This window comes from Ascidia mentula, chromosome 5 (genome assembly GCF_947561715.1).
Source record: "Ascidia mentula chromosome 5, kaAscMent1.1, whole genome shotgun sequence".
In the NCBI taxonomy this organism is placed as follows: Eukaryota; Metazoa; Chordata; class Ascidiacea; order Phlebobranchia; family Ascidiidae; genus Ascidia; species Ascidia mentula.
Window position 1 is genome coordinate 200,170 of NC_138570.1, and position 24,860 is coordinate 225,029.

Here is a 24,860-nt window from a genome sequence, read left to right on the forward strand (position 1 = left end):
AAACTTCTGCTTTCCCTTTAACTTATTCCGACAGAGCCATGTCTTTAGTTGTTGTACGTTTCACTGTGATCCTCATCTTTGGGATTTGTTCGTGTTTGGAGGCAGCTGATGGAGAAAATGAAGATTACAAATTCCCAATGCTTTTCTTCGACTACGAAGAAATCGATGAATTGCGAATGAAGGCGGATTCCACGCACAAAGAAATCGCACTTCAAGTTAAAATATCCGGGGAGGAACTGAAGGAACACAAATATTTGATGCCTCCTGAATCGTACGAGGTGTTTTCATCCAAATGGAATGAGTTGTACGGGAACAGACTAAACGGCCACGCCTTCTACTGCCTTCTCTACCCCAACGATGAAAAGGCTTTTGAACTGGTGAGGTTTCACTGGAGGCGAAACGACAAAATTTCCAATAAATTAAAAACCGAAAGTTTTGTCTCTCACCATTGCTAAATAATTTGAAGGAAAAAAATATTATCTTACTTAAAGTCGTTGTTTCGTACGGTGAAGTTTGCTTCAAAACACGATTATTTACGTCATAAACCCACAGGTAACCCTCAGTATGGACCGTTTTGTTTCCTACCGAGACTGGTACGTGGACGCAAGCCGTGGGCGTGATGACGTCCCAGTCGGACACAACCTTGCCGGGTTCGCCATCGCACTTGACTTCTTATACCACCGGTTCGATTCCCACCGGAGGTTGGTTTATCTTGACAAGATAAACGAGATCACGTCAACTTTATACGCGAGGTTCAGGAAACCTTCAGGTTGGGCGAAGCAACACATCCATAACCACGCACCCACAAACATTGTCGCAATTCTACTCGGGGCAATGTTGCTGGAGAGAGACGGGCGGTACCCTGGTCAGTAACAAACCATCATGTTTACCTACATTCAGTTAATTGTGTTTCAAATACAATTTGTTATTTTTTAAGGTTTTAGTTTAAATATATATTTGCTCAGTGATAATATGAACTAATTGAGATTTACTAAATTACGGAGTTTCCATATTTCACAGAAGCCACTAGGTGGCGCAAGGGTGCGATAGAAGCTCTCGAGAAAGGACTGGACATCCTTTCTTACGTCATAGATGGTTCAAGTGACGAAGGCGTGGCATACGGATCTTACTCGTCACGTGGTTGGACGGAATACGCTTTTTTGGCACGTCGACACTTTAACGTCGACCACAGCAGTCACCCGTGGTTCCGGGCGCACTTCTGGTACTTTTACGCCACCGTTTTGCCCGGGTTCCAACGGACCGTCGGTGTGGCCGACTCCAACCACAACTGGTTCCATGGGCCAGAATCCCAACTAGTTTTCCTGGACTCGTTTGTGATGAAGAACGGTTACGGCAACTGGTTGGCTGACCGCGTGAGGGCGCACCGAACAACGCAACCTCCGTACGCGGCGTCCACAGCCCAGAGGTTTTCTTGCATCCACACGGAGTTCATCTTCTTCAACTCTTCGATCAAACCGAGACGTCCCGAACTCCCGAGCGGAAACGATTTGTATGTGTTATCGGACTGGGGAGTCGCCACTGTCGGCACCAGAGGTTAGCAAGAATATTTAACGTGGGAACAAATAACTATGAAGATTTTCATGCAATAAATTACTGACAACACTTGGCGGTCATGAATTCGCATCATATCATGAAATGAGTAAAGTTTTTTTCAATCTTTTCGTAACATTTTTGCTGAAAACTTCTCTGTACATTGGTCCTTGATTTTTACAACGTTGAGCTGCAGATTGGTCGGGTCGGTGTCGGGCATTCCAACGAGCTCTATGACTTCTACAGGTTCCGAGCTGGTCGGAGGTTCCACGTTTCTCTCAATGAAATCAGGTTCACTGAACGGAGAAACAGTAGCTGACGTCATGCAAGGAGGACTCGCGATCCCGTATGTGAAAGGTTGGACGAACTTTAACGGAGGCCACGAACACCAAGATCAAAACTCATTTGTCTTCGCACCGAACGGACGCTACTTCATCACTGAAGCACTTTATTCAGACAAGAAAGCTTATCTTGATAATCCTCCACTGTTCTACCCCAACCCCGAGTCTGAATGTCTACCTTACTGGCAGGGACAAACCGGGGGGTGCAGGAGGTGGTTGGAATACAAGAAGATCCCCGTTCCCCGTGGGAGGTTGGTCACCACGTCTGTGTCCGGAGGGATGGCACATTTCGCCGGGGAGGCGGTCGACGCTTATCCGTAAGCGCATTGTGGGCTGCAATTGTTACGAAGTTAAAATTGGAAACATGCCGCGGATATTATGCAACCGCCTTGGCTGTGGGCCTAAGAAATACTTAAATTCTCTATCACGTGACAGGTAACTGACCAATCACATCCTCACATTGCATCGTTTTTTTAGATCCTTTCTGATGTTAAAGAGTGTCCAGAGATCAATCGTCCTCCTCAGATCCGATCTCCTCCTGGTGCTCGACAGCATCCACCTCCATGAGGGAAGCAGGATGAGGAAGACGAGCGTAAACTTCCACAACATCCTTCATCAGTTCCACGAACATCGCGATCTCGGACTCAAAGGTGACTTTTATGTGTTGACAATGAACATTCGCATTTCTTCAAATGTATTTTGTAATCACGTAACACGACTACTGACGTCATCATTAAATGTTACAAATCACAAATCTTTAAGCAAATCCCACTGTCTTCCTTCAGGAGCCAGTATCCAACATCCGGATGGGAATTACTCCTTTCTCGTCCTCCAGGAGGACGGAGGAACGCCACATGTGGCGCTACAGAGCGAAGTCCTAACAACGGAATCCAAACCACGAACAACAAACTTCGTGAACATGACCTTTGACCTCAACCAATCCGGACCAACACACGCCGCTTACCTTCTTCATGGACCAAACACCGTGGTGACGTCATTCGCATTTGCATCATCAGGCTGGGATGACGTCACAGAATTAAAAATAAACGCAAATGAAAAGAAGTATCGAGTCCGATTCGCTTCGTTGATTCTGAATCTTGCAGCGAGAATGAAGTTATTTGGGTTCGGGGCGTACGCTACCGTCTCCGTTAATAAGGACAAGCCTATTGTGTTTGGCGCCCCCGAGCGGCCGGATTGGAAGTATGACAGGTGTGGAAAACCGGAAGATGTCGTTCGAGGTCTGGTGTCGACGTATGAGGTCAAAGTTCAACAACCGTCCAGTGTGTTCTACATGATGTTCGGGTTGTTGTCGATCTCGGCTGTCGTGTTTTACTCAGCAAGGAGAGGAAATCTTTGCAAGTAAGTTGGAGAATATTTTGCTTCCGGTTCTCCCGCATTCCATTCCAGGTGTTCCCACCAGTGGAAGCAAGCGATTAAATCCTTATAATTCACAACAATTAAAACATGGTTTGCAAACCTTAGTAAGGTTACCATGGTTACCACCACCACAACACTTGATTCACTTCCAGATTCAAATGTTCTGCCCCGGGGAAATTTCCGGTGCTTCCCCCTGTACGTCAGAGGAAGTTTATCACAGCAATCTTCCTCCTCATCACCGTTGCTTTCTACTCCTCCTTCAGATCAAGGATCAGTGCCGGGTTGAGATCGGTTTGCGACATCCCGTATTCTGTGTAAGAATCCCAACAATTTATTGACAAATTTGACGAAACCACATTTGCGAATTCCACGAAGATTCGAATGCCTTAAATGACGTCAGTCAACTTGTGATGACTCAGCATTTCACTCCATAGGGGATAAACCTATCATAGTCGTTGATCCAGTAATCCTCTACAGGGATTCGGTTTATCCGTCTCTTCCTCCCATCGTTTACATCATCTCGCTTCCGGGATCTGGAGGAGAATTCATCGGGAGTATGTTCGAGAATTCAACAGACTTCCTCTTCTTCAGCACAGAAGATGTTGCTCCTCCAGTGAAGGATGAGGATGCGGGAAGAATTGATCCATGTTTCTGGGCTTCGTCGGAGCAGGAGGTGAGGTTCGGTTAACATCGTACGAAGGGATGTTAGTTGTGTTTACTTTTGTCCACGTTACAACCACCACGGCAGAGTTACCGTGGAAACATGAAAGTTTGTAATTCCCACCACAGCTCCACCCGACCACCGCCGGTTGGTTCAACTCGCTCGGAAAAGAACCGACACTTTTCTTGAACAATCTTCCCGAATCGAATCCGCGCGTTCGGCATTTGCAGACCAAATATCGCAAGTTAGGGAAAGCCCCTTCGTTTGCGGTGAACCTGTACGGAGGATTTTGGAACTCAAAGGTTGAGGCATATTTTTCGTAACTGAATAGCTTAGTTTAGACTCTGTAGCTAATAACATGCGAGTGAATGACCTACTTTAACCTCAGATCACGTGGCTTCACGGTCTACTGCCTACCAGACATCGTTTTGTCATAATCGTTCGGGACCCACGTGACTGGATATATTCTCTGGTTCGTCAAGATCTTGATTCAAACCAGAAGGAGAAGTAAGTTTCATCTCATCCGATATATTCCTGTCTGTAAATCTACTGGACCTTATAAATTCATAACCCTCCCCCCACAGACAACGGGAAGTCCTCACTCGAATTCTAGAAACCGAGACCGCCCAATGCAAAGACGGAGGTTCGATTTCCCGCGAATACAAACTCCTCCAATCCCTCCCTAAAAGCAATGACGTCACAGAACGTCTCGCAAGAATATGGTGTGCTGACGTCACCATGACTCTGCGCACATCGCGTTCTGGACAAGTTGTCCGATTTGAAGATCTGATTACGTCACCGGAGCGTGTTGCACGTGACGTCATGCAAAGATTAGGAACGACGATATCAGTTCCACAGATTAACAGACTTATAAGGTTGGTGACCGTGCCAGGGTGCGGGTTCGAATCCCAGTGAGCGCACGTTTGTGATGTTGACCTGTTCAACTAAAATCAAACTTAACCACATTTGTTTCTATGTAGGACGTTACACAGTGGACATTTCCAACATGGATTTCTGCCGAAACTCAACGCGAACTCGATAAACGAATGGAAGTTCGATAAGAAAACACTTCGCGGTATCAACAGAGTGTGCGAGGATGCCATGAATTTATTGGGTTATAACACGTGACCAGCACTTACCTTCATCGGGGTTCGAACCACTGCTTTGCTGCGTGACTTTTCAAATTTCCATCATCGGCCACAGGATGGCAGAGGAGGTCAATATCCATTGTTACGTCATTGTACGCAGAATAACATGGGGAATTTAAGTTGCATTGTTGTGATTTTTATACAGAGCTTGTTTATAAACCACAAATTTTACCTTAAATTTTTTGCACTTGATGAACGCAATACAATATTATATGTTGGTGCAACCCAGTTTGGCTGGATTCTTCGGTCCAGCAGTTCTGGCTCCAACTTAAACTTGCAGCCGAAAAGAAACACCTCGAGTTAAAGGGAAACCGGAGATAAACATTCTTAAAGGAAAACCGAAGCAAAAAATTCAACGTGGATGAAAAAATATTTGCAATAAACACTCAAGGCTTAACGACAGAATGATATCGAAAGTTTTTGGGTTTTAAATGATTGAACGTTTGGACCATGTAGTGGTTCTTAACCTTGGGGAGGGTTGTTACACCGAAATAAGCGAAAGTAGTTGTAAGAGAAATACGACATTCTGTATTCACTATGTGACGTACGCTTATTTCCAACTGATTGCCGATCGGAATGCGGTTTAAAAGATGACACGATGGTTGGCAAACCCTGATTGTAATTGTGAACCATTGCTCATTTATACAGGTGAAAGAGTTACTTTGAATTATTAGTGGGAAATAGAGATTCCATCTGGCAGTGGGAAATAAGTGAAAAAGGTTAAGAACACTGATTTACAAACACGTTCGCTTAATCCTGAAGTTTCCATGGAGATGTTGAGATATTATTGCCCGGGGCTGTGAGATTATCACAAATTCAACTGAAACCTACAGTTTGTTGTTGTCTAGAGAAGTTTAGGCATCAGTGAAGATGGTTGCCCTCGCTCTGTTGCTCGCGTATTTGAGTATTTCTGCTTCGGACGCCGGTGTTGCTTCAAAGGATCAGGTAATATAAAATATGTTGGAAGTAAATTTGTGCAATACTGATTAAAGTTTCATGTCCAGAAATAAGCTTGATATTTATCTGGATATATTTGGGCCACACCGTGGTGTAAAGGTTAAAAAAATTAAATGACGAAACATTGAGGATTTTGCATAAAAAATGCTGCCGCTAATCAAAGCGTGTTTTCCGCAACTCCGACGTTCATTCAGGGGAAATCAGATTCATCTGAGGTCGAATATTTGCTTCATAAATACAACTTCATTGAGACGCCGAGAAGGGGATATTTCGCGCCATTTTTTGAAACTCCCGCCAACACTTCCGATTTGCCGGAACCCTTTAATTCTGATGACGTCAGAAAGTATGGAGCGGTTCGACTGCACATGCAAGATTACGTAAGCAGGTTCCCTGTGATGGAAGATTTATTTTTGTAAATTTTTAATGCCGAAGATAATTGAGGGTTAAACAATAGCCTCCGCCCCTTGCAGAATCACCCAAGCGTGGCATTCCACAAAGCAAAACCAACTCTTGTCATCACTTTTATGAGGGGAAGTCCCACCATATTTTACTACATTGATCGCGAAAGTGGGGAACTCCGCAAATCTGTACTAGGGAAAGGCAGGGATTCGGAATCGATTCTCGTCATACCCCCAGGTATTTGTTTTGTACTGGGATTCGAACCCTGTCTATTCTGGGCTAGAGTTGTTAGAGTCCGTGCACTTTAACCGATAGCGAGCCATCAAATATTTCCACAGATACATGGTTTGCTGCCACCTTGCGGTTGAGGATACCGAGCAGTTTTGCTTTCCTGGCGTCATTCGCGATCCCGGGTTCGATCAGAAGCGACAGTGAGATGGCGTCACGTGACCAACTCATGCATGACTACCCACAGCACGCGGAAGCCATCCGATATTTCACCGAACCGTGACGATCATGCCGTACTATGTTGCTCGACCGCGTGCGCGAAAGTTTAAAAACATTTTGTGTGAAAGCTTTCGAAATTACAGATGGTTTGCGGGGAGTGTTCTTTCACAGAACGCAGTTAATTTGCAAACTCACGATTTTGTCCTGATGTTATCACACAGAAACTTACAGGTACTACAGCACTGGATTTAATAAAAGACGAAAAAATAAACTAAAACGAGAGAGGTTGATCCCTCCGCTTGGGATTCTTTGTGTTGTCGACGTAGCAAGGGTTTCCCACCTTGATCACCTTTGCTACGAGCGGGTGGTGGGATTCGAACCCGCGTTCCTCGAACTTCTTTCCGTCCCCGTAGCAGTGAACCAACGTACTTTTGGTGAAACCATTCCTAGGCTTGCTGGGGTCAACACAAGGGGCTTTCCCGGGGTATTTTACTGAATGTAAATACAGAAAGTGGAATTTATCCAACCAGGGTTCAAGAGTGCTGTGACGTTAGAAGCAATTAAACGTGGAACCCATCGAAAAAAATGCGCAATTTGAAAACATTGTGATGTCATAACCACACCTTGGCGAAGGCTCTGTCCGTACTTGACGTCATAATGTGTTGTGAATCGCGTTTTGTCGTCGGTCATTGTGACGTAACGATCATTGTTTGCAGAAAATCCAGTAGATTCCTTGTTACCGACCCTGAATAGCTCGCTAGCGCCAACGCGTGGCCGCTGCTCACCGCGGAACCAAGCTTTCGCCAAACTGAAAGGAACGCAACGTTGCTATACAGGTTATATTATAAGTGAATCATTTGCGATGTTTCCATCACTAAACCAACACAACTGGGAATAATGTGATCACTTATACCGGTATTAAGAGCAGGGGTTTGACATGCGGTTACCATAAAAGGAAGCACAATCACAATCCGGGTTCTCTCTCTGTGGTCAATTTTATAAAACCATGACGTATGGCAACACTATTTTAACAAATAAACTGAGTTTTCGAAGTCGTGCTAACAGCAAGAAAACTACCCCAAAATCTCAAGTAAAACCCAATCTTACGATGCATGGTCAGGTCCCCTCTCCATGTTCACCATCTCACAGGGGTCGCTTTTTACAATGCGTCTCGCCACTGGAGGGGGCACCTGTGCAACGGTAGTGAAGGCTTGTTGTGGAATGCGTTTCACGAATCTTGGCCGCGCGGTTTCGTAACTGTAACCTGTCAAAATATTTCTGCGTGTTTTCTTGCGAGACTCCAACCTTGGAATCCTTGTTTCCATCTTACCGTTATCTCTCTGAGCCCTTCCGCAGATTCCCCGGTTCAACTCTGACCCTGTGAGAGTTGGCCACCTCACAAAATTATCCTGATGTTCGCTTCGTTCAGTCGGTCTGGAAAGTTTAAACACGAAACTTGAAGAAGAAAGAATTAAATATTTTTGTCGGAATCCTTTTGTTTCCACGCAGGTCATGGTTGTGGGTGAGGTAAAGTTTCGCCATAAAAACACCAAGGTTACCTGTTTGAAAGTTCGCCACCATACGGCGCCCTGTGCAAATACTGCACTGGATCGAAGTGGTGATAGTGGGTGAAGCCTGATGGTTCCATACAACCCACATCCTATAATCACATGTGTTAAAAGCACTTCTTAACCAAAATCATTCGGATCCCTATTCAAACCTACTAACACTGTGAACTTTGCCCCCGACTTTGCAGGGTAATTAAACAAAACGAATGTGTTCAAAGTTGAACAACTCATTTACTAAATCTTTAACGGTAGCACAGCTCATATATTGTTTCCAAGTGGGTTTTCCCTCATGTCAAGTTGCTACCTGAACAGAATTGTATCTTAATAAGGGATTAGATACGTTTCGACGTAGTCCAACATTGCAACTAAGTGTGACAACATCTTTCAACACAACTTACCTTTAAGTGCGTGTTCATCCTTCTGCTAGGCTTGCCTTTGTAACAAACATCAGTTTCAGTCACAAGATCGAGTGATCCCTGGTCCAAATGGCCGACACTCTTGTTCTGCAATCTGTAAAAGGAAACCTTATGCTTCAATATCCAATGTTACGTCACAAAACCATCAACACATAACGCGAACCTTCGTAATAATGGCCGATGTATTGCGTCATCGAACGTCATCAACCTCGCGTCACGCACGGATTTTGTGTCGGCGGAGGTGATTGGGGTTTGCTGCGTGAACCCTGACCCGTTGCGGATCATTCTAAACGGAAGTGTTAGCTGAAGAATGGTGCAAGCAATTTATTTGTCGTTATTTCAACACTTTTAAAGTCGCTTTCACCTAAATCAGTGTACAACACATAAAAACCCACATAATATAAAAACCTGTCTTGAATTCTTACTTTAAAGGCAGTTTGTCCGTCCCGTTTGAACCTGTGTAATAAGGCTTATGTTGTTTAAAGTAGGAAGTGTCATAATTATCTTTCAGTAGCTCTCCGACCGCTGTATTGTCCAGTTTATCCAAAGCAGCAGAATAACTTGGTCCAGGTCTAACCACAAAAAAACTCAAATATTCCGGCGAAGCCGAACTATTGCAATATTGTTTAAATTATATGTTTTTGTATAAACTGAAAATCTAAACGCCAATCTCTAGTGATTAGTAAATCAAATCTGGATCCAAAAAAACCAAAGGCCCCTGGCAGGCTGTCGATCGCACACCGTATCATAAATGGAGAAACTGATGATGCCGTTTTAGGCGAAATATATTTTTCTCTAAATAAATCGATCTGAGCTGTTTGAAGATCGCTGTGTTTGGATTTTAATACATTATACGCCAATCTCTAGTGGTTTTATTGTGGATTTAAACTTCTTCTCAACTTAGTCTAGCAGGGTAACTGAATACTATTTAATGTCAGAAAAATGCATAATATAAAGTATTATATAGACAAATCAACAGTAAGTATATCAAACACATAAATATCCAAATAGTTTGTTTTTATCTACATTACTTACTGTCAAGCTTACATACAGTAGAACTTCTAAAATTAAACAGATTTTACCTAAAATTTGCAAGGTATCCAGTGCCCACTGGTTTGGCGGCCCTTGGTGCAAATCCCTCCTTGCCATAATAAGTTGAATAAGAAGTTGAATAAAAATGCAGTTTATTGGCTTCGGCGCCTTTACTGCACCTGATAACTGCAGTCGGGGGGCCGGTGCGCAACTTACACATCTCCTTATAGAAGTTGCCTGAACTCTAGAACTGCTGCAGACAACTCACAGCTGCCTCCATCCTAAAACTTGCACAGCTGTTATCAGTACTTGTGATGTAACAATGAGATGTGACGCAACAATTACAATTTTTCACAAAGCAAAAAATGAGATCTGAGTTTCAGACAAAGTTAGTGGCGTTATTTTATAAATACCGCCGGAATATTTTGCCAACAAGTCGCGTCAAGCAGAATTCTTGCGTCACAATGGAAGGAGGTCAATCTGCATTGTTTTGTTTTCTGTTTTTCATTCATTCCCTCCACGTTTCGAGTGCAAGGTACGCCTCAACCAATGTGGACTGGATATGTGAAGGTAAATTCGATAAGTTTTGTCAACAACCAGGGTAGAATCTCAGGTTACTTGGGTTGTAAAACAATCGACATTATTTACACACCTTTAAATGCGATTGAATGTTGTGGGAAATATAAACGTGTTACTTGTGTTGATAATTTCACACAACTTGCAATTTTAATCAAATACCTGAAAATCTTCACCAAAAATCGATTTAAAGCTTGCCACAATTAACTACCCTAATATTTTTGATGACGTAATTTAAACTTATATTCTATAGTTACGTCGCTATGGTGTACGTTGTCACTTGAGCCACTGTCACAACTTTTCAGATGCTGCACCTTGCGTGAGGGCAATCAATCCGCACGGTGGCGCAGCGGTAGTTGGGAGCACAGATTACACGCTTGAGATTGGAGTTCATCGCCGGCAAAACGAACGAGACGACCTTATGAAAAGTTGGTCGTCGCTAAGATACGAAACCACGTGGAGTGTTGGGATCCAGTGGTTCAGGCTGCTGGAGACTAAGATGCGCGTCCCCTTGCCAACTTGCAGGTACTCATGCGTGACGAAATATCTTCTCATGTTTCGTTCAATTGAAACCGAGAAACAATTTTTCGGCCTCTGTTATAGAAACAAACTTCAGTGCCGCGTGTCGCTGCCTAATAACGATGACGTACAACTTGTTGGACGGGATACGTCATCGACTGATTACGTGTATCACCACTTCCTGGCAGAGGTCAGTTTTGAAGGTCATCCGTCTAAATCCCATCTGGAGCTGGTTTTGAGGAAAGATTCAGATTCTGGTTCTGCACGGCAGGAATCTTTAAATATTGATTCTGTATTAAATCGACATGACGACACCGGCGATAAAGGGGGTTTCCCTCTCGTTGATGACGTTGTAGACATGGATGAAGTAAAAAAACATCCCAAGTACGACTGGCTATTTAACAGAAAGCCATCATCCAGTAACGATGACGTCAGAAGTGATGACGTCAGAAGTGATTACGTCGAATCACCGGTGTATAGTGCACAGGATTACAAAAACCTTGTCAGAAGTTACGACAACACAGCAGAGAACCTCCACGAAACAGCATGGAAAGCTGATGACGTAAATAATATTGATGACGTCGGTGTGATAGATGACATTTCCAAAGATTCAGTGAAAAACATCCCAAATGTTATAAACGACAAAGGTAAATTGTGGAGTAAATTTGTAAAATGTACAGGCGCATGTGAAAGAGGTCTGAGCTGTCAATCAAACTGAAACATATGCTCTGATTGGTTGACTTCCTGTCAGCTACGCCCATCACTTAGCCGGATTATTGCCGGCTGAAGTACTCAGCAGAGTGGCGCAGCGGAAGCGTGCTGGGCCCATAACCCAGAGGTCGATGGATCGAAACCATCCTCTGCTATATAACAGCTTACCAGCTTGGTTGGCTGTATTTCGTGGGCTATTTTGTTGCGAGTAATAGTTGTGTTTTTCTTTTGATATGAACAAAAAACGAAGAATTTTAATTTCTTTGTTTTTTTTGTTAAAAAGTAGATACTTATTTGCGAATGAAACTTCTTCACGTTGTTACAGAAAGCGATGGTGGACTTGGTCATGGTTGGGTTGTCTTGATTGTTGTTTGTTTGATATTGATTTTGACCTTGCTCGGACTTCTGTGCTATCGGAAGGTCAAGCAACGAAGGTTTGTACAAGTTTAATTAAACCTCCTGTTTCCAACATTTTTATTTTTGTTTCAAACTTTGACGCCACGTGCCAATGGACAATATACTTAAAGTACCAATGGGTGCCAACCTACCCACTGTCAATGAACCCCTGTGTATGAAAGATTTTATGTTTTCCGTCGTTTGTTCGAGTGTTTATAAAATATCCTTTACAGGAGAAACACTGATGTTGATCAAAAGTTGGCGAAAAAAGGCGGGAAGTCGAAAAGGCGCGAAAGTTTTGTTCAAAGATTCAAATCTCGCGCCAAACGCGGCTATGAACCCATTCCAAGCCAGGGATCAAACAAGAGAAATAACAAAAAGCTTGGAAGGTTAAACTCTGACGCTACGGATGACGAGGAAATATTTCCAAACGAGAGAAGCGCATTTTTAGATGAGGAAGAAAACGAAAACGAAAGGATGGAAAACAACTTGAAACAAAAAGCAAAAGATTTTAAAAGTCGGTGAGTGATTATCACCAGTTTCCACAATCTACGTGTCTATTGTGACGTAACTGTGCCGGTAAAAACAACAATACCAAGAAATAACTCGTGCGTTAAGTGTTACTAACTATATATTATATGTTTACTAAGCACTCATTATAACTATGCTTGTGTTTAAAAAAAAATGTTTCAAATATGAAAATTTTTTTGTTTTCAGTGCATCAAGAGCTTATACGTATGCTCGGCGAAGAAGTGACGTCATACGGGATGACGTCCAAAACTTGTTGGGACGCAACCGGGGTAGATTGCTTCCTGTCATGAGACGAGCGTGGTCACGGTTGGTTGATTACATCAAGCGATGTTGTGGCGAAAGTAACCCGGATGTAGAAAGTGACCTCACAAAAATCACCATCGGAAGAAATCCACCGGCGCCGTCTAGCGGAAAAGAAACTTCGCTCGCACCGAACGCCGACATCAGCGGACGATTCTCAGTTTCATCAAAACTTGGAAATAGAGATGACGTAATACCTACAACGTCATCCGGGAAGACCCCTTTGATAGCGGTGGGCCATCCGATGCATTCACCAAAAATCACATGTGGTCTTCACTGTCTGCAACGTCATCATCCGACGTCATCGGACACGTCATCAGCGCAATCGGAGAGCGCGTCTGCATCCACATCTGTGACATCAATACCTTCTGACGTCACTGAGGCAGTACGTCACTGCGGTGATTCACCAACAGTGAGTGCAAGGTATGTTGTTTCCGCTCTGAGCAGAGTGTGGATTTTAACCGAGGAATTTCTCCAACAAATCACGGTCTGGTGAAATGTGTTTTAACCCAAACTTTTCAACAGCTGTCCTCGTCCTATTTTTACTTTTCCCGCCATATTTTCTTTTCACATTAAGTGGATTTTCCTGGCGCGAAATACTTTTCCCCTCATTGGATTTTCTATTTGATTTTATGTTCATGTCTAGAAATAGGAGTTAAATCTGCACGATATTTACTGATGTTTCATCGATTAAAAAAACATTTTTCCCTCAGAAGCAACATACCGTTGCCCAAAGCTTTGAATCGAACCCGCGCCAATTTCCGACGCGAAAGTCGTCGAGTGCAAGCATTGTTACGTAACTGGGAGAAGAGAGAGAGTGACGTCACAAAGAAAGAAGTTCTATCACATGACGAGATAACGATCGGAAATCGACGCGCGACCATCTGTAAGTTTCCATTATTATCAACAAAACTTCCAGTTTTAAGAAGTATTTAATGGCAGCGAATCAGGGAAAGTCCCCTTCTATCCGGGTTGAAAGGTTTGATGGAAGGGGATTCCCCCCAAACTTACTGAACCGGAACAAACGGTAAAAAACTTTACCAACCTGTCCGAAAAGTATATTTTTAAAATTAACATAAACATAATATCTTGCCTGACGTCATGTTCCAGAATATCTCGAACACTTTTGGCAAACAAAGATGGCGGATTGAAACCATCTCTGGAAAGTCGATCTCTCACAAAGTGTGGCGTGGAAAGGTTCGTGGAAAGATATTAATTGTGAGATGGATAAGTTCTGATGCAAAACCGAATGTGTTAAAGTTAAGTGAATTAAGTGGCAACGAGAAAGCTTGTAAATGTTGTCAAGTCAACAGAAACATTGCCTAATTACCACTGTAGGATTCAGATCTTCCAGAGCCGTGATATTTTGCATGTGTTTTAATCCCAACACAGTTGATTCCAATTTGAAGTTTATGAACAGCATCATAGCAAACAGATAAATAAACCAGAACAAAAACGATTCAAAAACAAATGCCTACACGGATCCACCTTATTCAAAGCATTACAATAACGTAAGATAAACCAGATTACCAAGGATACACTTACAAACTTTACATGCTTGCACAACCCGAATACGAGACAAGTTTACACGCATGAATGCGCCAAGCAAGCCCACAGAAATCATACTCTGTCCTGTCCGTTACAACCACTAATTTAATTCTAGAAACGCCGTCAACTGCAAAGAAACAGAACTTAAAACGCCACAACCAAGCAAATCACCAACGCCCTCCAGCGACCAAACCACAAGCGGCGATGACGTCTTCGAAATGACGTCACAAGAATGCGACCAAACAGACGACACGTCACGAAACACGCGAAAAATATTCTCCAAGAAAGAATGTTCTGATAGTGACGTCATAGATGCTGCACTCGCGTCAGATGCATTGCGTTCAGCGGCCAATTGTTTTCTAGCATCAGAAGAAGACGACGTCATCGTTGCTAGTGACGACGAGTTTTGGAAAGAGACAATGGGAGACTACTGAGTTGTTTATATGAGCGAAAGTGTATTTCCACGACACAGAAGACTCTCCGTGAAAATAAGAACCTTAATGACGGTGGGGGAAATAAAATGTTTGTTGATGAAGTTGATATCCACAACTACTTGGCTAATACTTGTTGCTGTTTCCAATAATACAGAGCGACTTTCGTGTTGTGGTGCCTTTGTATTTAAAAAAATAGAAGTGTTTTCATGCATGTATTTTCGATAATGTTAAGGTTTGTGGCTTTTTCTAACTCAATCCGTCGTCATAATAGTTGTAAACACGTCATATAGCAACCAGTGGTGCCAGTGCAGTCGCATTTAACATGTGGATGAACACAGGTGTGCAGTTGGTGATTCTGGATTTTCGGTTGACTGCGGTTTGAAGTTTGCGTGCGAAACATTGAAGTAAAAGTTCATGTTTGGAGAAAAGGGGTCCAAATTTCCTTGAGGCAAATTTATCCTTTACACAATGGAGTTCAAATATTGCTTCAGGACAACTTTTTCCTAAGCCTGTTCCCAATCGGACAAATAGATATTCTGCATTACTTCTGCTTTTCTTCATCAAAAACAAATATTTTTCCTTTCAAGATAATTATTCTCACTTAGGAGTAAATAAACCAGGCAGTGGTGAAAGACACAAAAACATCTTCTTTTTTGACAGAAACATCAACCTAAAAATATCAATACCAGCTAGAAATAAAGACCCAAACGTGACAAACCATGGAGGGTCTAAATTAACATCAGGTTTCTGTGGAAAGAAACCTGAAACCCACGAAGGTCGGCAATTGACGTCACAGTAGGAATCAGATTGTTGGGACTCAGAACGTTTTTTCATGTTTGGGTCTATTGACTGCGAATTTTACGCTTTGTCAGTCGACCCTTACATGACGCTACATTGCAAGTATAGCGATTTGAATGATCGAGAATAGCAAACATCTGCGTATCAAGAAGCTAGAACTACAATTTGCTTCGTTTTTTCACTTTTTTAGTCTTTTTTAGAAGTCGTTGATGCTCGTGTCTAAAGTTGGAAAAATAGCAGTAATAGTTACGTCATCGAAAACCTGTTAGTCAGTACAGTTACACAGAAAAAAGTTTGCGTCATTACGGAAATTGTTGCGAGGGGCGCTAAAAACCTCTATATGGGCCAAATGTGGCCTGAGGACCGCGGGTTGGCCAAACCTGATTTAACTGCTGCAATGTGACAAACCAAGCAAAACCGCACACCTAAAACCCCATGAATTTGTCTGCTCTCAAATGGGGGTTGAAAACAAAGCGAATTCAACAAACCTCCTTTGCGTTTCTACGCTCCTCTTGCGTAACAAACTGTTTGTTGCCCAAATGTGTTGCGAGGGCACTTCCAATGCTTGAATTGTTAACAGGATTATTTACCCGCATTGCGCAGTTTGATTTGATCAATAAGGAGTTTCATTCAGTTTAAATAAAAGGTTGAAATTAAAAATAAAGGTAACTAATAACTTCAATCAAACATTCAACGACAAAACTTAACCTTGCATTTTAACAAGTCAGCGAGAGAAAAGTTTAAATTGTTTCTTCCCCGGTTTGAATCTCTGGCAGAAACGTCGCCACGATGTTCAAATGACCCGGGTCATTAATTCCACCAAAATGCCTGCAACAACAGTCGCACAATAAAGCAGATGACTTTACAACATTATACTACACAACTGCTTTTGCTATGTTATACAGATATGTTTCTTCCTCGGTTAGAGTCCCTCGCAGAAACGTTGTCACGATTTTCAAATAACTAGAGAAAAGTTTCATCCTCGATAACCATTCGAATTGCTGGAATTTTGTGCCATAAGTGCAAAATCAGTAGTCACAGAATCTTACTCGTAAACGATTTTAAAATTAATGGAATTTTGTTTGAGGCAAAGCCATGAAATGAAAGCAAACAGGGACATCTTTCCAACATTTTAAATAAACTATTCAAGACTTAAACATTTGTACAATTTATCACTTTTTGTTATTTCACAACACTTTTGAAAAAACTCTACTTTATCAAATTCTCTCACAGCATCGTATTCAAATAATAGTCCATGAAAACTTCTGTTAACCCGCAGATTATAGAAATCGTAGATTATGTTGAAGTTATTGTTGATATTTGTGTTGATCGGATGGGCGGAAGGTGAATGTCCGGGTGAGGACACAAGTCTGGCTCCTCTTCCCATCACAAGTAAGTGTGAAATTAACAATAATACTTCCTGAAGATAAATAGAGAATGAACTAAAAACTTTGATCAAAATGACACCTTATGTCATTGTGTCCGATTTCAACCTTGTAACTCGTAACAGGAGAAGAAAATCTACCGGTTTGTGAAGCTCCGTATCTTGATCCCAACTGCATTTGTCCCTCGTCCATGTTCGAATGTGCTTGCCACAAGATCGGTAAATGTGGATCGAATCAACCAGGATGTATTGTGTGGGGTTGGATGAATGACGGAGACAACAACTGTGGAGATTGGAGTGATGAGTTAAGTGACGTATGTCCTAAAGGTAGATTCCAGTGCGATTGTTTTAACACAACGTGTCCCGGAGAATCAGGGTGTACATCACCGATTTCTCAATGCAATGGATATAACGACTGCAGAGATTGGAGTGATGAGCTTAACTGCACATGTCCAGCGGATAAGTTTGAGTGTCCTTGTTACAAAACTAAAAACTGTACGTCAGGGTGGGGTTGCATCAGTAAATCTTGGCAATGCGATGGGTTGAATGACTGCGGAGATTGGAGTGATGAGGTTAACTGCACATGTCCAGCGGATAAGTTTGAGTGTCCTTGTTACAAAACTAAAAACTGTACGTCGGGGTGGGGCTGCATCAGTAAATCTCGGCAATGCGATGGATTGAATGACTGTGAAGATGGGAGTGATGAGGTTAACTGCACATGTCCAGCGGATAAGTTTGAGTGTTCTTGTTACAAAACTAAAAACTGTACGTTAGGGTGGGGTGGTGGTTGCATCAGTAAATCTTGGCAATGCGATGGATGGAATCACTGTGGAGATGGGAGTGATGAGGTTACCTGCACATGTCCGGCGGATGAGTTTGAGTGTTCATGTTACAAAACTAAAAACTGTACGTCATGGTTGGGTGGCTGCATCAGTAAATCTGAGCAATGCAATGAATATAACGACTGTGGAGATTGGAGTGATGAGGTTAACTGCACATGTCCAGCGGATAAGTTTGAGTGTTCATGTTACAAAACTAATAACTGTACGTCATGGTTGGGTGGCTGCATCAGTAAATCTGAGCAATGCAATGGATATAACGACTGTGGAGATTGGAGTGATGAGGTTAACTGCACATGTCCAGCGGATAAGTTTGAGTGTCCTTGTTACAAAACTAAAAACTGTACGTCAGGGTGGGGCTGCATCAGTAAATCAATGCAATGCGATGGAGGGAACGACTGCGGAGATTGGAGTGATGAGGTTAACTGCACATGTCCAGCGGATACGTTTGAGTGTTCATGTTACAAAACTAATAACTGTGCGTCATGGTTGGGTGGCTGCATCAGTAAATCTGAGCAATGCAATGGATATAACGACTGTGGAGATTGGAGTGATGAGGTTACCTGCACATGTCCAGCGGATAAGTTTGAGTGTTCATGTTACAAAACTAATAACTGTACGTCATGGTTGGGTGGCTGCATCAGTAAATCTGAGCAATGCAATAGATATAACGACTGTGGAGATTGGAGTGATGAGGTTACCTGCACATGTCCAGCGGATAAGTTTGAGTGTTCATGTTACAAAACTAATAACTGTACGTCATGGTTGGGTGGCTGCATCAGTAAATCTGAGCAATGCAATAGATATAACGACTGCGGAGATGGTAGTGATGAGGTTAACTGCACATGTCCAGCGGATACATTTGAGTGCTCTTGTCACAAAGCTAACAACTGTACGTCAGGGTGGGGTTGCATCTTTAAATCTCAGCAATGCGATGGAAGGAATGACTGTGGAGATTGGAGTGATGAGGTTAACTGCACATGTCCAGCGGATACATTTGAGTGCTCTTGTCACAAAGCTAACAACTGTACGTCATGGTTGGGTGGCTGCATCAGTAAATCTGAACAATGCGATGGATGGAATGACTGCGGAGATTGGAGTGATGAGTTTAACTGCACATGTCCAGCGGATGAGTTTGAGTGTTCATGTTACAAAACTAAAAACTGTACGTCAGTGTGGGGTTGCATCAGTAAATTTCTGCAATGCGATGGATATAACGGCTGTGGAGATTGGAGTGATGAGGTTAACTGCACATGTCCAGAGGATAAGTTTGAATGTGGTTGTGTTGGATTGAAACCATGCATTGGAAAGGATTTGAATTGCATTGATCGATCTTTGTTGTGTGACGGAAAACCTGACTGTATTGATGGAAGTGATGATACACATTATACTTGCAACTGTTCTGGTACTTATGCCAGATGTCCATGTAATCCAAATAACACACAATGCTCACCAGACGGTAGATGTATACCTTTTAGCTGGATAAATGATACATATGTAGATTGCGTTGATGGAACTGACGAAGTTTGTATATTTTCTAACATCACATGCCCATCTTGTCACGTGGTTGCTGTAACTTGCCGAAGTGAAAAGGAAGCCAGAAATATCATACATACAACTGATCCATATACGTGCAAAGAAGTTGTTGGTAAAACGTGCGCTACCGATGTTAATAATTGTGAAGTTGATAAAGTGGTTTGTACAATTTCAACATGCAGCAAATCCTGCGAAAATTTATTTTTCTGTGAAAACCAACAACTTATTGCACGAGAATATTTTTGTGACGGGCAAGCTATTAATGGCTGCAAGGACAAAAGTGACGAAGTTCAACATGGGTTTGGCTTTAAATGTTCTGGATCATCAAGAAAAGGTGTTTGTGTTTTACCTCAAACCAACGCCTACGATTCAGTGGCTCAATGTTCTGACAGTTCTGATATTTGTTTCCTCAATGGACAGTTTAGATGTTTCCAGTGTTTGGACAGAAAGCTGATAGTTTCAAGCAAGCAAGTTTGTGACGGTGTAGTGGATTGCTTTGATATGTCAGATGAATGTTTGTGTGAAAATCAAACATTGTGTCGCGATATACGAGGAGATTGTTCACTGAACCAAATGCATTGTAAGGACAGTTCTACATGTGTGGACCAGGATAAGGTGTTGTGTAACACAAGTGTGCAATGTGTCAACCAAACTAACACAAAATACTGTTCAACTGAGACAGCATCAGTGCAAAGTGACTGTGTAGCAGATGACAACATTTTCACACAGGAAAACCAGGGCAACGAATCGTTGTGCGTGAGAGCTATGAAATTGTGGTTTAGAGGAGTTGGTAGGAACCATGCACATCAATATTATCCCATGTGGTGTGATGGATCTGTCCATGACTTTATCAATGTTGCTGGAGAACGTTTGTGTCTAAACAGGTTTAGTTGTTTTGGTAATGGAGAAATTAACATGGAATATCAAAGAGTCTGTGATGGAAGAATTGATTGCGACGACAAATCAGACGAATTTATGGAACTTTGCAACAATACCCGCTACTACTGCAGAAGTAAAGGAAAGATTTCCATCGATAGGAATCATGTTTGTGACGGAATAATGGACTGTGATGACGTATCTGATGAAAGCATATGTCGTTGTGAAAATACCAGATTTTATTGCACAAATGAACAACCTTTGTCTGTTGAAATGAAACTTGTACAGAACGGAATTAATGACTGCTCAGACGGAAGTGACGAATGTGTTAATTTGGCTGGAAACGCATTTGCAGACGTCAACGAAATGATCGCAAACCAAGTTTATCGAGGTATCTTCTGGGTGACAGGCATCTTAGCACTGGGAGGGAATTCGTTTGTATTTGTTACAACCACACGTGACTTGATTAAAGTTAATAAAGATCAGAATTTGTTTATTAATACAAGCGTTTTTATTCTCAACCTCTGCGTGTCTGACCTTCTCATGGGAGTTTATCTACTGGCAATCATAATACAAGCGACTAGATATTCGGGATCTTATTGTTTGTTTGATAAAGAATGGAGATCAAGTAGCTTGTGTTCAGGACTTGGAGCAATTGCAGTTGTATCATCAGAAGCATCAGCCTTCACAATGACAGCTATGACCACATTTCGTTTGATATCGGCCTACAAACCTTTCCTCATGCGAAATGTCAGTGTTATTAAAACTGTGATTGCTGAATTATCTTGTTGGATGTTGGCTATTTTGTTGGCAACCGTTCCTTTGCTCAACGCAGCTTCTGAGTACTTTGTTGCTGATGTTTGGTTCCCAAATAACTTTTATGAAACAGATTTGGTGTCAAGAGAAAACATGTCGTTACTTGCACAAAAAATTTCCGCATCACAGCCAGAGTCTTGGTACGATGTTAAACGTACAATTGAAAATGCCTTTCCACGTAACTCTATCAAGGGAGAGTTTGGATATTATGGTGAAACGAGCGTCTGTATGCCACGTTTGTTTGCAACAACCAATGAGTTTGCTTGGGAATATTCAACATTCCTTATCACAATCAACTTCCTCATGTTCGTTTACATGGTGGTTGCTTATTTTCTTATTTACAAGCGAAGCAACCGCATGAAAGGATCCAGAAGCACTGATGTCAGCTCCAAGATGCAGAAGAGAATCACCAGGTTGATTTTGACCGACTTTTGTTGCTGGATTCCAATTTGTGTGATGGGATTTTTGAGTGTTGGAGGAGTGAAGATGTCAAGAGACGCTTATGTGTTGAGTGCTTGTCTGTTGCTTCCAATCAACAGCGCCCTCAACCCCTTGCTCTACTCAAAAGCATTGGAAGAGCGTTTGTCAAAGATGAAGGAATGGCTACTGTCCATAAAGCCATCCTTGCCTACGCCAAGGAGTAGTTCGTCTGATTTAAGTGTTGGATACAACCCCCATGCTGAGCAGGATGGTGATGGTGGGATTAAGATTGAGTGATGAGTTGAGTATTCAGAAGCTTTTTTCTTCATCATTCTTGGTTTAGTCGGAATGAACATTCTGTACATAATTACATCGTAATTCGTTATTACGACCGTGTTTTAAGCATAAACAAACCTGACAATCGTTTGATGTACAGAATTTCTAAACCCCGTTTTCAGATGAAACGTTTCCATTTTTGTCTAAAATACATTTGTATCAATTTAGTAAACGTCAACGAATGCAGTAATTCACGTTTCTGTTGGTCAGTTTTGTTAAAATGTAAAATAAATTTCAACGAATTTGTAAATATTTTCTCTGTGATTTTTGTGACAGTGCTCTTTGTGACGTATGTGTAACTTGCATTGTTAACAGAGAAAAACAAACAATCAGTTTCCAGTGTATGCAAGAAACATACAGACCATGAGTTCCAGCCATTAGTCAACGTACAGAAAAAACTGCTGGCCATAATGTTAGGGTGTGCGCTTAACATCTGATATATATTCATACAGTGCAACTCAACAAATCTTCCAAATGACCGGGGATATATTGCGCCTGAATTTGAGCATTAACGATTTTGTTGTTGAACACTTGACCAGGGCTTGGTACCCTTTAGCTAACAGCTGGTTAAAAACGAACTTTGCAATGCATCACCTGGACGCACTATTTTTTCTAGTTTTGCCGACGTCACATGAATGGCTGATTGAATATGTTCGAAAAACAACTTTTGGGGTCATATGGGTTACTGCGGGAGTTCCCCACAGTTTAAACAGTTGTACCTGAATTCGACAAATTATAAGATGGAAGATATTACAATTTAGATATGACCACAGGTTCAGCACTTGTTTAATGATGAAAACTCCAGTGCATGCTGGCGACCGCCACCTTGGTTCTAAATCTACAGTTTGGTGAATAAGAAACATGTAAACCCTGCATACATCATATGATACTGTTTGGATTAAAATACTTGACACAACTGCACAACTTCTCACCATGAATATATTTATTGGAAAAAAATGGCACCCATTGAAACAACGCCATTTTTGTACCAAAATATTTGGTCTTTTGCCCCTCTGACAACATTGGGACCAATTATCAATAAAGTTTTTCACAAGCGTGTCCATCTCATCTGTTCATGGTTTGAGAAACATCGGACTTCTACAGAATAGAAAAAGTTTAATGTTAAAAAATCCAAAGCAAGAAATGTGGATAAAAATTATTGTTTTGAAAATAATCTCAACAATTTCTTTTGTCCTTTTTCTTCGATTTCAACATTTTACAAATCAGGTAGATGGAGATATTGTACGACTCATACCTTAAATACAGAGATGGAAAGGTGTTAATTTCCTCTTTGGTGTAATCACTTAAAGCTTTAGGGACCCTTCGCTGCCCTTGCAGGACGTGAGTCACATTCTGCATTATTTCATCAGGAACATTCTACAAATACAAATGAAATTGTTCGTCATGGTAACAGAAACAAACAAATATCCACCTCATCTTCAAATACATGGGCTCGTGCAAACAACGACCTTCTTACATGATTGTTGGGTAATTGTCGATAAATATTCCTTCGAACAATCTGTGATAATTTTTTGAGATGTAAACACAGAGAAAATTTGTCAATTTACTGATAATTACCCATGTTGGATCACGCTTGTGAACTTCATAAGCTTGCATCTGTACACGACCTCTGCTCCGTCTGTAACAATATGTTAAGTATATTAATGAAAAGTTAATTGTTTTGTCACACTGAAATGTTCTGCTTTGTACAACAGAGAAACTTATCAAAATGTATCAAAACCCTGACCCAGTGTGAGCGGTAAAAACTTTTTCTTCCCATTTGTTTCCGGAGTAAGCGATCTTCTTTGCGTTGACAACCACAACATGATCTCCAACATCACTGAGAGGATGGTATATTGGTTTGTGGAGGCCTTGCAGATACCGACTCACCAGACTTCCAATCCCACCGGCAGGTTGTCGGTCAGCATTGATAATATACCACACACGAGAAAATGTTGCCCATTGCTGTACAAACAGAAAATATTACTAGATGAATAAGGGTAGTATGTTTGCTGAATGAACATTGTGTCTTAAAACAGCTGGAGATTAAACCTTATAGTTGGGACTCGGTGACTACTGGACACTTTAATTGTACAATCAAAGATCAGCCAGTTAAAGTGACAGAAATACTAAACCAACTTATATTTGTGGGGACAAAATGGTTTTGTTGTAAAATTATTTGGGAAAGACTCCTTCTGGCTAGCAATAAGGTTTTTAAACCAAATTATTAAAATTAACCTGCAAGAAGTTAAATCTAAACGAAAACTGGAAGATTTTGACAGTGTACTTTGTTCAATATGCGTATGAAACATAAAAATGTACACAACACCATGTTACCTGGTTGTTTCGACCAAAAGACATAATTGCTTTAAAGCTTAAATTATAGTAGAGGTTTCCGTGTTAGCATGGCTTAGTAAGTTTCCGCATGAACGGGTTTCCAGTTTCCCTTCTTTAATGTTTCATGGAAATAATAATAATGTTAAGGTGTCAGATTTCAAATGAATGAGAGTCGAAATAGCAATGGACCAGCCGAAAAAAGTCAAATTACACATTTTCATGGAAAATAAATTAATCTGTGGTCAACAGGGGGCGAGTTTATAAATTTTCGTTCTGTGGAGCAATAATGGTGACTTTCAGCGCTAGAAAATGGTAGTCATGCGCCAGACTAACCACACAAGTTTGAACGACATTAAATTTTATGGTGACAACTCTTGCCAACGCATACAGCATGGTCTGGGAGGGCCAGGGCAGAAACAGACATACTGGACCTTAGCGAGCAAACACAGTCAAAATAGAGTAAGTTAAAATATGACTCAAGTATCTCAGACGAACCTTTCCTATGTGACGGATTTACCACCGCTACTACTAGGTATGGAAGACCCTAGAATGATTATTTCGCGCGTTGTGCGTGGTAAGGTTTTGAAAGTACATGGATCACAAACA

General features: G+C 41.7%; 6 protein-coding genes and 1 non-coding gene across 7 annotated transcripts; 5 read left to right on the forward strand and 2 right to left on the reverse strand.

Annotated features, from left to right (window-relative positions):
• Positions 1–38: 38 nt before the first annotated feature.
• LOC145901727 (dermatan-sulfate epimerase-like protein) lies at positions 39–5,138 on the forward strand. The gene is made up of 12 exons (XM_082989494.1): positions 39–377; positions 553–865; positions 1,021–1,554; positions 1,798–2,209; positions 2,370–2,542; positions 2,678–3,251; positions 3,422–3,583; positions 3,747–3,942; positions 4,059–4,232; positions 4,319–4,437; positions 4,515–4,805; positions 4,911–5,138. The coding sequence occupies exons 1-12, from the start codon at positions 39–41 to the stop codon at positions 5,056–5,058; spliced, it is 3,435 nt and encodes a 1,144-aa protein (XP_082845620.1). The 3' UTR covers positions 5,059–5,138.
• Positions 5,139–5,924: 786 nt separating this feature from the next.
• LOC145902339 (uncharacterized) lies at positions 5,925–6,950 on the forward strand. The gene is made up of 4 exons (XM_082990272.1): positions 5,925–6,023; positions 6,230–6,412; positions 6,506–6,671; positions 6,773–6,950. The coding sequence occupies exons 1-4, from the start codon at positions 5,949–5,951 to the stop codon at positions 6,943–6,945; spliced, it is 597 nt and encodes a 198-aa protein (XP_082846398.1). The 5' UTR covers positions 5,925–5,948; the 3' UTR covers positions 6,946–6,950.
• Positions 6,951–7,152: 202 nt separating this feature from the next.
• Positions 7,153–10,130, reverse strand: LOC145902329 (stabilizer of axonemal microtubules 4-like). The gene is made up of 9 exons (XM_082990262.1): positions 9,948–10,130; positions 9,291–9,437; positions 9,029–9,151; positions 8,848–8,959; positions 8,441–8,541; positions 8,212–8,315; positions 7,989–8,145; positions 7,505–7,689; positions 7,153–7,373 (listed from the first exon to the last, which is right to left on the reverse strand). Exons 1-9 carry the CDS (start codon positions 10,115–10,117, stop codon positions 7,153–7,155), a joined length of 1,320 nt encoding a protein of 439 aa, XP_082846388.1. The 5' UTR covers positions 10,118–10,130.
• Positions 10,131–10,361: 231 nt separating this feature from the next.
• Positions 10,362–14,912, forward strand: LOC145901728 (uncharacterized). Its single transcript, XM_082989495.1, has 10 exons — positions 10,362–10,467; positions 10,779–10,998; positions 11,077–11,639; positions 12,029–12,137; positions 12,333–12,620; positions 12,817–13,353; positions 13,644–13,816; positions 13,873–13,957; positions 14,041–14,127; positions 14,594–14,912. The coding sequence occupies exons 1-10, from the start codon at positions 10,362–10,364 to the stop codon at positions 14,910–14,912; spliced, it is 2,487 nt and encodes an 828-aa protein (XP_082845621.1).
• Positions 11,787–11,858, forward strand: Trnam-cau (transfer RNA methionine (anticodon CAU)). Its single transcript has one exon. It is a non-coding gene; the product is annotated as a tRNA-Met (tRNA).
• Positions 14,913–16,987: 2,075 nt separating the features above from the next.
• On the forward strand, positions 16,988–22,249 carry LOC145902313 (uncharacterized). The gene is made up of 2 exons (XM_082990242.1): positions 16,988–17,102; positions 17,221–22,249. The coding sequence occupies exons 1-2, from the start codon at positions 17,009–17,011 to the stop codon at positions 21,876–21,878; spliced, it is 4,752 nt and encodes a 1,583-aa protein (XP_082846368.1). The 5' UTR covers positions 16,988–17,008; the 3' UTR covers positions 21,879–22,249.
• A 433-nt stretch (positions 22,250–22,682) lies between these two features.
• Positions 22,683–24,343, reverse strand: LOC145902340 (large ribosomal subunit protein uL13m-like). The gene is made up of 6 exons (XM_082990273.1): positions 24,255–24,343; positions 23,665–23,882; positions 23,496–23,556; positions 23,350–23,436; positions 23,173–23,294; positions 22,683–23,015 (listed from the first exon to the last, which is right to left on the reverse strand). The coding sequence occupies exons 1-6, from the start codon at positions 24,276–24,278 to the stop codon at positions 22,991–22,993; spliced, it is 537 nt and encodes a 178-aa protein (XP_082846399.1). The 5' UTR covers positions 24,279–24,343; the 3' UTR covers positions 22,683–22,990.
• Positions 24,344–24,860: the final 517 nt, after the last annotated feature.